Here is a 14,492-nt window from a genome sequence, read left to right on the forward strand (position 1 = left end):
ACTTCTCTCAAATTTGGATTCACTGAATTAAGCAAACTCTAATCTCCTCTAGATTGTCTGTTCTGATTAATGGAGGTCCTGTAGGTTTCTTAGATGTGGAAAGAGGTGTTTGGCAAGGGGACCCTCTATCCCCTATCTTTTTTATTATTGTTGAAGAGGTTCTTTGCAGGGCTTTGCATGATCTTAGGGAAAAAGGTTTCCTGCAAAGTATACCTTTGCCAAGGAATATTATCACCCCATCTCATCTTCTTTATGCATATGATCTTCTAATATTTATGACTGCAGAAATTAGGGCTATAAAGAAGCTTAAGAGACTTTTGCATGAATGTCAGGCTTCATTTGGGCAGCAGATCAATTTAGAAAAAAACAACATTTTTCTAGGATCCATTTTCTGTGTCAAGGCAGCATATGATCAAAGATATTTTGCATATTCCAGAATGTCATTTCCCTACACAATATCTTGGGGTTTAAAGGCCGAGTTAAGAAGGATAGAATTTTTCCAACGATGGATAAGTTTAAAGCAAAGCTTGCTAGTTGGAAGGGGAAGCTTCTCTCTATGGTTGGAAGGGTGGAATTAGTTAAAACTGTTATGTGCAGCCTTTTGATCCACAACTTTTCAGTTTATTTGTGGCCTTCTTCCCCTATTGCTTCAATGGAGAGATGGGTGAGAAATTTCATTTGGAGTGGTGGCTCAAGTTGCTCTAAAGCTATTGTTGTGAAGTTGGACACTGTATGCAGGCCTAAAGGAGAGGGTGGTTTGGGTCTGCGCCGTTTTAAAGATATAAATTTAACACTTCTAGCTAAATTTTGTTGGTACATCAAAACTGAAAATTCTCCTTTGGCTAGGTTCCTGAGAGGAAGATTTGTTGCATCTGATGGCTATCTTAAACGCCATATTTCCTCTTCTTCTATTATGCCTGGATTAAAAAAGGTCTGGGGTTTTGTTTTTAATAACTCACGATGGATTGTTGGAGATGAGACTAGTATTAAATTCTGGTATGGTCGATGGTTAGGCCAAAGAGGAATCAATGACGACCTCCCAAGTGATCTGCTTCCAATGTGCTCTACAAAAGACTTGGATTTGAATTTTATTGAGGAAGGTGAATGGGCGCTGCCTGAGGAAATGCTCAATGGAATGCAGCAAATTTGTAATTATATTTTATCTTTCCCTATACCCTCTATTGCTGCTTCAGATAAATTGATTTGGGCTGTCACTGAATCTGGAAAATTTTCAGTTTTCTCTGCTTGGGAATGTCTAAGGAATAAAGGTCCTAAGAAGAATTGGTCTTGCCAGATCTGGTTGAAAGGTTTCACACATCGCCAATCTCTCTTTGGATGGCGTCTAGTGCATGGCTGCCTCCCATATGATGATAAGATAAGAAGACGCTCAGTTCCCCTCCCTTCAAGGTGTAGGCTATGCTTAAATCAGGTAGAAACCTTCAACCATTTATTTCTTGAATGTGATTATGTCTCAGATATTTAGTCAAGGATCCTTAGGTTTTTTAATCAAAGATGGAATGGGTTCTCTTCTGTGGAGGAATTTTTTTCTTGGTGGAAAAAAAAGCTAGAGTTGTGTCCTGTAATGGATTGTGGCAGCCCCTATGTGTTATCATCCCAATGCAAATTTGGAATGAAAGAAATATAAGGAATTTTAATGATATACACAGGCCTACTTCTTACGTGGTTTAAGCAGTTTTAAAGGATATTCAGGATTATTCAACCCTTGCTCCTATCTAGATCTCTTCTGTGGCTAATTTAATTCTATAAAAAAAAAAAAAAATTCCTGATTACTAATTCAAGAGCGCCCTCTCCAAAAGTTCTGGAATTATTTTGGACTTTTCCTCCTCTCTATTGCAAGCTTAACATTGATAGTTGTTCCTTTGGAAACCCAGGATGCTCAAGTGTAGGAGGAATTTTGCGAGATGATAAAGGTTACCCTCTCCTTTTCTTCTCATACTATGAAGTCATTGGGACTAATTTCATGGCTGAGTTTGCTTCCTTCTTTCACGGCTTGCATCATGCGAAGTGCATAGGCATTGAAAATCTTTGGATTGAGTGTGCCTCCAATGCAGTCGTCACTTGCATTAGGAATCAAAAAATTTCATGGTGTTTCGAGCAAAGATGGTTATTTTACAAGAATTTTCTAAATGAAATAAATTGGGAAATTTCACACTGTTACAAGGAAGTTAACGGCGCCGCAGATAAGCTGGCAAAGCATGGAGCAAAATCAAAAAGTTTTGCCTCATGCTTAATAGTTCCTTCATTTTTTTTATCTGATGTAAGCTGGGATTTTCAAAGAAGACCCAGATTTTGGTTTACATAGTCATTGTGTTTGGGCTAAAAATCTGTTGATGGCCATGCCAAAGGTGGATTTTTAGTTCAATATTTTTTGTTTCTACCGTATCTCCATTCTTTGATTATTAATAATATTCTTTGCGAATCTTTAGCAAAAAAGAGGTGTCTTGAGGTGTGGTAGATGAAAAAAGGAAATTGTTCTGCTTGCATGCATAACATGAGGATGGTGGGAAAATTGACAAAAGAAATACTGTAAGCATATTTATGAGCATAGATAAGTAAAGCAACCTAGTGACTGTTATGATGTTTGTTTTTAACTCTACTTATTACAACTTCAATTTTTCCCATTAAATAGAAAGTCTATGTGTTTCTATTATATTTTGTTATGAATTTGTCTCCTACATTGGCATAGCCGGATGCTTTACTAAACAATGGTGAAGATGTGGGCTTCTTTTTTTGGGAATTGCTTTGTTCCTGAAAAAAATGTTCTTGGGGAAGAAGGGAAAATCTAATAGCATTGTTGAGATCTATAGATACTAACTTATAAAGTAGATCTAGAAAGAATGCTTAATAGAAAATTAGAAGTTCACCATTTTGCGTTGGATTGCATGAATTTTGGAAAAGTGGTATATGGGAACTTGAAGTAGGGGTATATCATCATTCAAGGCGAGTTCCCAAATTCATCTGTACATATTCATTTTTTGCTTTTATAGAATTTTGTTCCTTTTTTTTTTTCCTCCCTAGAAGATCAGAAATTTATTGAGAAAAAGAAAAAAGAATGAAGAGAAATACAACTGAGCTAGAATACAAGGAATGTCTCAACTTCTAACCAGAGTGAGCCTCCACCTTCGGCATTGCCATCAACAAAGGCTCACTACCACAATCTATAATAGTGGAATTGAGGACGACATGCTTCATCATGGATCAAATCATCTATGATCGACTGAGGAATAAAATATTTAACTCCTGAAGCCCCAGACTTTACTGCATCTTTGGCAAGAAAATTAGTAACGGGGTTCACTTCTCTGAAACAGTGGGAGATCTCCATTCAATGGAGTTAACATAGCTAAGGATATTTTCCCATTCTTGGTAAACAAACCAAGGGATGAGCCTATGATGGAAGAGGGCAACGACAGGGGCAGAATCTGATTCAATCCATAGGCACCTCACATCCATATTACGAGCATAATTTCAGCCCCTTAATAATGCTCCATATTTCCACTTGAAAATTTGTAGACACCCCTAGGGAAAAACCAAAGGAGAGAAGCATTTTCCCATGTTGATCTCTAAAAATACCACCGCCACCAGCTCGACCAGAATTTCCTAAGGAACAACCATCAACATTCAGCTTCACACACGAAAAAAATGGCTTGCACCAAAGAACTTCCAAAATTTGGTGGGGGGAAGTTTGGCCATTGACATAGAGAAATTTCCTGCTCAGAACAAGATCATTTCCAGATTTGGGGGATATTTTCATCCCATTACAAATGAAAAAGATGTCATTGTGAATAGTTACCACGATCATAACCGTACAATGAGAAATTCCCTCATGTCTTCTAAGATTCCTCTCATTCTAGATTGCAGCAAGCGTAACCACTAGCCCAATCAACCATGGGTGCTTCAGGGACCAGCCCTTCGACTTATTCCTCCACCAGTTAATGATGTAAGCCATGGATGAATTCTTGACCAACACCACATCAAGCATGGCAGTAGACCTGGTCCAAACTTCAAGGGAGAAGCTGCATTGTAGAAATAAGGGGATGAAGGATTCCACACTCTGACCACACAAATCACATCTAGATGGTAAGAAAATCCCCTTGGCCTAGATTTTGTCATCAATAGGAAATTTCCCATGCACCCAGTGCCAATCCAAGGTCGAAAGTTTGGGGGGTAAATCCTTGTTCCAAACAACCAAGGTCCAAGGAATCACAGGGGCAGCAACCTTAGACCTTCCCAAGCAGACTTAACAGTGAAATTTCCCATGGTATCAAGCTTCCATACACACCTATCTTTCATGGGAATCGATGGGAGAGGCATGTCTTTTATTGATTCAAAGACTTGGAAAATGAAATTAGATTCAACCCGAGGCATCTTCCACACTCCATTATCAATGAAAGAGTCCACTGTAGAGAAGTGATTGATGAAGACATTCTCACCAAGGCCAGAAATCTCTGAAATCGATTTAGGGCCCAACTAATTATGTCTCCAAAAATCTATATTTTTCCTGTCCCCCACAATCCATCGCTCATTCTTAACCACAAAGTGCCACATTCTCTTAATGCCTGGCCAAATAGATGAGCTTTTATAGCCTTTCTTGAGCTGACCGTGTCTAGATAATAACCTAGCCCGAAGAAGCCTGCTTAGATCAGATTTTTCATGCTTAACCTTCCAAACCATTTTGGCAAGAAGAGCTTGATTAACATCCTTGAGCCTCCTTATACCCAATCCACCCTCTCTTTTAGGTTTGCACACTGTATCCCATCTAATAGTGATTGCCTCAGAAGAATTGATCTCTCCCGTCCAGATGAAATTTCTCATCCATTTTTTCAGACATTTGATGAGGGAAGCCGGCCACTAGTAAACAGAAAAATTATGCAATGGCATCCCAGTGATCACCGATCTAACAAGTTCCACTCTGCCTGCTAGGAAGAGGAGCTTTCTCTTCCCTCCTACTAACCCTGCCTTCACTTTGTCCATGACAGATGGGAGTGGTTCACGCTTAACTCTTCCCTGAAAGATTTCCACACCTAAATATTTGGTGGAAAATTTGCATATGGAATGGCCAACTCCTCTGCAATCCAACCCTTCCTCACTGAAGAGATCTTTCCAAGGAACATTTTGCTTTTTTCTAAATTAAAGCATTGCCCTAAGAAGTTCTGATATTTCACGAGGAAGGATTTGAGATTACCAACATACTTCTTAGACGCATTCATGAAAATGAGTATGTCATTTGCAAACAACAAGTGAGAGGGCACAACAAACCCATGGGGACCAGAAATTGGTTTAATGAGGTTTTCCCTTCCCAAGGCCTTCAAGCCCCTGCACAAGACCTCTTCAACAATGATAAACAAGATAGGGGAGATGGGGTCACCCTGTCTGAGACCTCTACTGACACCAAAGAAACTGACCGGCCCACCATTAAGCAGAATTGAAATTTTGACAGACTTTAAAATCTCATGAATCCAGCCAATCATGATATCAGAGAACCCAAATTTTCTAAGGGTCAGAAATAAAAAAATCCCAAGAGAGAGTATCAAAAGCCTTCCTAATGTCAAGCTTAAGACCCACTCCTCCTCCTTTGGACGTCTTCCCCATCAGATTTGCAAGCTCAGAGGCCAATACGATATTGGATTGAATGAGCTTACCTCTCTGGAAAGCCCCTTGCTATGGAGAAATGAGGGAAAGGAGGAATCCACAACCGATGCGAGTGGCCATAATCTTGGGCATAATTTCACAATAAAAATTGCCCATGCATAAGGGGCAAAACTTATCCAAGGTGCGAGCACCCTCTACCTTTGGAATTAATAAAATAAAATTATTATTGACTCCATTTGGGAGCGTACTTGAGGAGAAGAAGTACTTAACCGCCCTACAGACATCACCCTGGACTACATCCCAACACTTCTTGAAGAAAGCCCCTAAGAAGCCATTGGGACTTGGATGGCGGTCTGGGATCTGGAGCTAAATCCCAGACCGCCATCCTGATTTCTTCTTTTGAAGGGATTGAATCAAGCACCATTCGGTCCTTATGATTTAAAACAAATGGAATGGAATCCAGAATTTTAGGATGGTAGTCCGGAGCAACACTTCTGTGAAAATTTTCATAAAAATCCACAAGGTAGTTCCCCATCAGGTCTTAGTCGCTGATCACTGCCCCATCATCTTTTTCAATAATTCTTATGGCATTTTTGGATCTCTTCACTTTTTTCATAATGTGAAAAAAACTGGAGATTATATCCCCTTCCCTCAGCCATTTGACTCTGGATTTCTCCGCCCACATTTTCTCATGATACTCCATGGCTTTCTAGTACCGGTTTCTTGCATCTACTTCAGAATTAAAGAGCTGGCTGGTGATCCCTTCATCTTCAATTCTTCGCTGAATGCCCCCCAGTTCAGCTTTAGAGTTCTTGACCTCTACTTTTGGATTAGGGAAAGCAATATGTGACTAAGATCGAATTATTGGCTTCAACATCTTAAGTTTCTTAGCCAGAATGGAGATGGGGGAGCCATAAACCTCCATACTTCAAGCATTCCCCACCATAGTGGTGAAGTCCAAATGGTCTAACCAAAATTTATTTAATCGGAAAGTTCAATTCTTTGGTTTCATAGTGTTACTTGAACAAACCAGGACAGAGGCATGGTTTGAGGCAACTCTAAGAAGAACTTGTTGCAGGTAATCATTGAAGGAGTCTAACCATTCAGAATTGACAAACGACCTGTCCAAAACAGCTGTGACATTTTCCCTTTTCCTGTTGTTGGTCCAAGTGAACTTTCTTCCAGAAGAGGGAACTTGGATCATGGAAGCGGAGTCCACCATAGCTTCGAATTCTGCAGTAGCTCCCATACAGAACCTGCCAAGACCTCACTTTCCATGGTCGAAGAGGGTGGCATTGAAATCTCCAATAATCATTATCGACCTATTCAAAGACCCAACGAGCAAATCCATCCAAAGACTCCTGTGATCAGCACTGAGGCATCTAGCATAGACCACCAAAATGTCCACAGTGCAACCTTGCCAATTTAATTGGAAGGAAAGTTGCTGGTCTGATATAGAGGAGATCACTGGCTTTAACAAATTTCTTCTCCAGATCACCCATAGATTAGGCTCCTTATTATTTCTCACATCATGAATGAGGTCCGGTTCAAACCCAAGCTTGTTGAAAACAGCTTTGGGAATTTAAAAACATCAATCATTGGCTCAGCGATACATATAATGTTAGGCATATGATCACTCACATTTTTCCTTCAAGAAATCCTGGTAGAGTCCTTCATACCACAGATATCAGATATTCCAAAATAGTACTGGCATCATCACAAATGGGAGGAGGATGAATGAGCAGACCTAGCAAGGGACTGATCCGGATTACTTGCCTTCTTTCCCCCCCCCCCCCCCTTTTTTTTTTTCTGGGTGACCCAACCGCCCTGATTCTCTTCCCGTTGCCTGGCAGCCATATCAATTTTGTCTACTTCGTCGCCAGCAACAGTCATAGGTTTTTTTCCAAAGCTGTCCCGTATGATCTGCCACATAGCCTCCACTGGAAGATGTGCCACCGCGAGAAACAAACCGCAGACTCCGACGAAAGCCTTCTTGATGACCATCCACAGGGAGGGCAGCCAGGCCAATTCCACCTTCATCCGTTGCACCATCAGGCCCATTTCCCAAATTCACATGGTTTTGAGCTTGAGGTGGGTCAGAGATACCCACACGGTTCTGGGAATGAGGTGGGTTAGAACCCACATCCAGCCGCTCCATCTCCGTCCGCTCCACATCCAAAATAACTTCCAGCCTTGCGTTGGACTCTAAATTTGAATTTGAAAAGAGTTCTATTATGGGAAGGCAATCCCACATTAGCGCCCAATGAGAAAGGCCTCCTTGATTGAGGTGTAACGTCCCCCAAAATTGTATTTGAAGATTCCCCTTCCCTATTTGGATCTTGAGACTCATCTCCGCTCCCTGAGGAGGCTCCACCACCGCTCTCTATGGAGGCTCTACCACCACCTCCCTCTATGGAAGCACTACCATTACCGCCCCCTGTGGAGATTCCATCATCAGTTGGATTGTCTTGCATAGGCCTAGCAAAAGCACCCGCTATTCCATGAGAAGATCGGTTGCTGGCTGATTTTGAAGCACGATGAGGCTCATCATCAACATGCACCGCACCTGGAATTCCAGGCTCCTGTTCATGCAAGGCGGCATTGGCATCGGCAGCCTTCTTCTCTCTACAAGACCCAATTAAGTGGCCAATTTTTTTGTGGAAACCACATCTGCTTAGGCTATCCTCATAAACAAGTTTTTATTTGAACCAGAAAGGGTTATCAGTCCCTGGTCGCTTTCGTTCAACTTGTATCTCTTCAGGCTGCAAACTATTAATCTCCATCTCAACTAAACACGGGCAAAGTTCCCATACAAGACCTGTTTCGTTCGCTGATCAAGCGCAACTGGCTTTCCCACAGCCTTTGCCATGGTCAAGAGCCATGGTCAAGAGGACCTTTTCATGCCAATATTCCAGGGGCAGGTCTGGAAACCTTACACACACCAATGTCTTGTTCACCATTTTCTCATGTATGTTGAAATCCGGTATCCACCGTTGGAATCTAACATATTGGCCTCCAAGTTTAACATAGCTCCTCCTCCAGATGGAAGCCATGTCTGCCTCGGACTGAAATTGAAAAATGGTGAAACCCTTCCCTATTGGAATCAACTTCACACTGCCCTTTAATTTCCAGGCTTCAATAACTTCTTTTCTGATTTCATCCATGCAGAACAATCAGCTTCCAACCCGGGACCTCTTTATAGCCAAACCATGCCCGATCTCATGATTCTCGATATTAATACATTCTACGTTGATAAATCAAATCTAAGTATTCTCTAACAGTGTAGGAACAACATGTAAATGCATCATCAAACATCTCCAGGGTGTGAATCCTAGTTGATTTCGAGTAAAAAAAAATAAAAGGGCTCGACACCGATCCCAATGGATAGTACTCGGAAAGGCCATTCTGATGAAAATGGTGCATAAAAGCAGACCACCGGATCCCCCAGAATCATACCTAGAAGTCAGAAGCCCTATGGAGGGCAGGATCAATGTCTTTGGGGCTAGGAATCTGTGAAGGGAATATTCCCTTTCTACGGGACCGTGAGAATGTAATATAACCAAGGTGCCCTGCCTATTATGTGGTGCTGGCAGCTGTGTACATCTTGCACCTGTGGGCCACCCAATAAATATGCCATTTTCAATTGAACTGTTAGATTTCTCCTTATAAAAATGCACTATTTCACTATTCTCGATGTACTAATTTAACCTTTTTACCTACCCTTCTCATCCCAATTATCAAGGAGCATCCAAATGCTGAAGAAATTCCCTTTGCCTTCATTTTTAGTACTTTTCAACCTAAGCTTCTTCTAAGCTACAATTCTGCCGAAATACCTGCTGATCCTGTCTCGATTGCCAGGACCCCAAAATTTTGAAAGTACCCAAAAAATTTAGAAAAATTCCCCAACTCTTAGGAAGCCTAGGAAACTTCCTTGTACCATTAGAAAGTCCCTAATAGTCTTATATCCCCCAGATTCTTTCAGTTCCTTTTATATTTCCTTAGAATCCTGGAACTCTATCGAAATTTTTAAAACCCCTCTGAAGCTATGGAAAATGATGAGAAAGACAAAATTCTTCGGGGAAGGATGACGGTCAATTCACCTTTGCTTGAGCTGGGGGGACATTCATCGAAGTTTGTGTTCACAACAACAGTGGCCCACCCCTCTTGACCCGAAACAAGGGTTCAGCATGCAAAATGTAAACTTTTAATACATATGTATGTCCAGATGGGTTCCCAAGAACTATTCTCTTGGTGGAAAAGGAAGGCTGCATGTGGGTGTATGCTGCTCTAAGTTGTGGATGGCTCTTTGTATTCTAGTGTCTCTTCATCTTTGGGAGGAGAGAAACAGGAGGCTCTTTGACGATAAGAAATGGACTGCAGATTGGGTGGTGAAGTTGATTCTGAGAGATCTCAAGATGTTTTCCACCCTTGAGGCGATTCAGGTAATCTCTATGTCAGACATTCTTTTATCTAAAATGTTAATAGTGTTTACGGTTACGGTCCAGCCTAAGAGAATATTGGAGTTATTTTAGAGCTTACACCCATCAACGGTTTTCAAATTATTTTTTATGTAAATTTTAATGTCAATCTTAATGGATCAATTTTCCCTGAACCCATGGTGAATTGAAATCCGTTCACCACAAGGGATCGAGGCCACTTGAGGGGTTTTTTTTGGGGGGGGGGTGGTGAGGGGAAGAGGTCGCACTTTTGACTCTTTGATCTCATGATGATGATCAACACATAGTAAGAGAAAATTTTGTCCAACTCATCACACACTTAGTGAGATTTTATTTTTCTTATTATTTATTTTTTAATATATTTTTTGATCAACAACAACAAATTGAATTTAAAAAAAAAAAACTGTAGAACTAGGAAACAAAGACTAGAAAAATTGCTTACAAGGAGGGGGACGTAACCACCAAGGAGCAACAATGTCATCAACTACATTCCTAGCAGCCCAATCAAGGGGCGAAACACAAAAACAGAACTAACGGAATTAACATCATCAGACTGATGATAATATCTTATTTCGGTCCTACTAAAGCAACATCGTAAAAGATGTGATCCCCACTTGTTCTTAGTGATGATTAGGCTTAATTTCTTCTAATTACTTTGCCCTTTGGGACACGTGGGCCCGCAACCGGGTTTTCATCTCCCATGTGAACTCCTGCTTCTCTGACATGTCAACATCTTGCCCATCTACAGCCACCCATTTGTAGGTTCTGCTCAGATTTACCAAAAAGTACTCCAAATGCAATGTCCCTATCCCAAGTCCAGGGCAAATCCTCCTCCCTGCACCAAATGGCATCATCTTAATCTCCCTACTCCCTGTGATATCAACTACTTCCCCTTCTTCACCCAAGAACCCCTCTGGCTTAAACTCCATGGGATCGTTCCAAACTTGTGGGTCCCTCCCCATCCCTGCCACCATAAAATTCACAATAGTTTTCTTGGGGATGACATAGCCATTCAACACAATATCTTCCTCCACAGTATGTGGTAGCAGAAAGTGGGCAGGTGGGTTCAGCCTCAGCCCTTCTAATACCACTGCCTTCAGATATGGCATCTTCTGCAAATCCTCTTCTTTGGTCTCTTCTTCTGAATTCACAACCTCTTGGATCTCAGAATAAACCTTTTCTTGGATGGCTTGGTCCTTCACAAGGTGGGCCATGATCCATTCAAACACAGTTGATGTTGCGTCACTCCCTGCATCCATAATCTCACAGATGAAAATCACTATTTCTTCATCACTCATCTTCCTTCCTTCTTCATCTTTGAATTCGAGACCGAAGAGTGAATCGATGTAGGCGACAATATTCTTATCTTGGTTTTCTTGTTTGATCTTCTCCTTTCGTTCTCGACGGGATTTGATCAAAGGAAGTAGAGCAGATTTTTGTTTGCGGCGGATATCACTCAAATGTTTTCTGAAGATGAATTTCCCAAAGGTGGGGAAACCTTGGAACACAGAAAGTCTTTTGTAATTGGCTACGACATCTCCTTCTATTTCCATAATATCTTTGATGACTTTCTCATCAAGTTTCTCACCAAAGCACATGAAAAGCAACAAAGAAAACATGGCATATCGGAAGGGATCTACCACAGGCACAGGCTCGCCTGACTCAACATGGTATTTGAGCAACGAATCAACTGTTTCCAGAAAGCTTCTGCGGGCACGACCAAAACACTTATACCGAGAAGGGATAAGAAGTTCGGAAGTAAGGTTACGACGGAGGAACCTCCAACGAGTGCCGGAGGAGGAACCAGTATCTGCATTGGTGTTTTGAAAGATGCAGCTGGGTGTGACAGCTTCGGGGCGGTAGCTAAATGCGGCACCATTCTGGATTAGAGCTTGATGGGCTAATGAATGGCTGGAAATGAATACTGAGAGGCTAGAGCCAATGCGGATGGTGATGATTGGTCTGTATTTGTAGGATCAAAATCCTCTGTTTTTCTCATCCAAATTTTTTCTTGTTTTGCTACCTGCAGAACTCGACACGTGGACAACAAGGAGACCAACGGTCAAGATTGGGTGAGGATTATTACATCTGGTGTGTTGGTCTTAAAGTTGTCTACATGTCGCGTTCTGCAGGTAATAAAACAAGGAAAAACAGGGATGAGAAAACAGAGGATTATTTTCCGTATTTGTAGGAGAGGTCACTGACGAGTGATTCGGCATCGGTTAACAATCTTTTGAGCAAGAAGACGCTGCCTACCATGGGGAGTGAAGGAGGGCCTGGTGGTAAAGAGAGTTTGGTTTTCTTGGATTTGCTCTGAGAGAAGAGGATGAGGAAAACATTGGTGGCTGCTGCACAGAGACAAAGAGATGAGAGGATCATGAACCAAGAGTACTCCATTGGATTTGGAGGACCAGAACCCAACAAAAGAGGGAAATGATGTTGCCTGCTATTGCGATAATGATTTCCTTATTTAGCTATGGCTGAGACATGCAGGAGTGTGTGCATGAGAATGTTAACTCCCAATCAAATTTATACTCTCTTTTTTGTTTGATTTTGGTTTGCACCGAAAACTTGATCGTTCTAAACCAATTAGGTACGAGAAAAACAAATAGATTCTTGTACCTCTCAGTCCCATGTAGTGATAGACGTGACCACCACTTAAACTCCCATGTAGTTATAAATAGGACCACTTTATCAGTCAATCCTCTGACCTTTGACCTCTGACATTTTATAAGTCAACCCTCTCAGACTCCCATGTAGTGATAGACATGACCTTCAACATCTATAAGGGCCCTCACACACGGAACTCTCATGGAGACAATACAATCATAGGTGCACAAACAAACACACACACACACACTGTATATATATATAATTTTCTTATTTATATCCCTCAAGTTGTCAAATAATTTATAATTTCACTTTTTATGTTTTTTTTTTATTTTAATATGATACATAATTTTGTACTATAAGGGTAATAATTTCATTTTACATGTGTATCCAAAAAAATTTGCTTGATAATGATCCTTTTGATGATGACATAATTATATGCATGTCAGGTTCCACTTATCTTTTAAAACCATTTTATATACCTATCTTAAGAATTTTGGAATAAGACAAGGGAAATTAAAAGGTGTCAAGTTCTAAATGCATCAATAGATGTTCCATTTAAGCACTCCTTATTTTTTGGATGTGCTCAATTATAATGAACAAATAATGAACATAGACAAAAGACTCCAAAATTGGGATATGCCCAAAATTTCACAAAGTAAAGTATACGAAAATGACTGGCAAACATATTTTGAAATCATCAAAACTGTTGAACAAACCATAAATTTCACAAATGAAACACAAGAAATTGCCTTTTTTGATCCCAGGTCTTTACAAGACCATCTCAAAAACAAATTTAATTATATCCATAATGGCCTCGTCCAAGTAGCCATCAAACTCCTTCACCGTGAAGGCCTTAACACTTTTATGTTATTGGCCTTACGTGACCAAAGATTTTTAGATTTCGATGATTCCTTCTGAGAGCCATTGAAACAAGCCTTTGTTATGGTCCTGTCCATTTTAATGTTTACCCGGACATGTCCATAGCATTCACAGACCCAAATATTTTACATTCCCTCAAAATTAACCTTAAAACCCATGGATACAGAATGATACATGGATCAGTTCCAATTGCTGTCATTCATCATATCAAATACAAACCAATGAAAACTGTCAAACCTAGAGGCCTCAAAAGATCTTCTAAAGGACAGACCCTTTACCATGAAACCGACTGTATCCAAGGTCAAGTTGTTTATCCTAGACTCGTTCAGTGAAAAGACATCTCTTTTCCTGATGAGTGGAAGTTATAAACCACTACACCCCAACCCCAAATCTCAAACACCAATATCCAGTCCATCTCCCAAACTATAGATGGCTTAGTAACCCTTCGGTTTAACCGACAGATACCGCAAAGTGTCTACCAAAGTTTCCGTAGGTCTTGCTCTAATGCTTCGACCTCTTTGAATTCAAATTATTTTCTTTTGAGTTCGCCCTTTAGGACTCCCCTTCCTATCCAAAACCTTTCTGGAGTAAATTCCGGTCAAAATGTTATCCATGGAACTTATGAGACTACGTCCTCTGTTCCAGATTCAACTTCTTCCGACCAAAATCATCTCCAATCTCCGACTCAATCTGAGGTGGCTCCACCTCAACGTGACCCATGAGTCTATATGCTTCAAACCAATGAAGAATATCAAATTGACAAACCCTTACTTCAAACCGATTTTGAATAACCAAAACATAAACCAAAATGTGATTGGTTCTTCAAAACCTTTAATCCTGACCAACAAGCCTAAATTAGAACAAATTGGTATGATTTTATGACAAATCTTCAAACAAATGTTTTCTTTTTTACTTATTTCGACATTTACGCCC

The 14,492-nt window shown here is 40.6% G+C and overlaps 1 protein-coding gene across 1 annotated transcript; it reads right to left on the reverse strand.

Moving 5' to 3' along the window:
* Positions 1-10,717: 10,717 nt before the first annotated feature.
* On the reverse strand, positions 10,718-14,279 carry LOC122062772 (cytochrome P450 89A2-like). Its single transcript, XM_042626417.1, has 2 exons — positions 14,191-14,279; positions 10,718-11,978 (listed from the first exon to the last, which is right to left on the reverse strand). The coding sequence occupies exons 1-2, from the start codon at positions 14,277-14,279 to the stop codon at positions 10,718-10,720; spliced, it is 1,350 nt and encodes a 449-aa protein (XP_042482351.1).
* Positions 14,280-14,492: the final 213 nt, after the last annotated feature.

The sequence above is a fragment of the Macadamia integrifolia genome, unplaced genomic scaffold (assembly GCF_013358625.1).
Source record: "Macadamia integrifolia cultivar HAES 741 unplaced genomic scaffold, SCU_Mint_v3 scaffold1102, whole genome shotgun sequence".
In the NCBI taxonomy this organism is placed as follows: Eukaryota; Viridiplantae; Streptophyta; class Magnoliopsida; order Proteales; family Proteaceae; genus Macadamia; species Macadamia integrifolia.

Coding starts and splice junctions, on each gene's coding strand:
- LOC122062772 (XM_042626417.1), bottom strand. CDS start 14,279: ATGGGTCACGTTGAGGTGGAGCCACCTCAGATTGAGTCGGAGATTGGA. Junction 11,979..14,190: donor TTGAATCTGGAACAGAGGAC/GTAGTCTCATAA, acceptor ATTCATTTCCAG/CCATTCATTAGCCCATCAAG.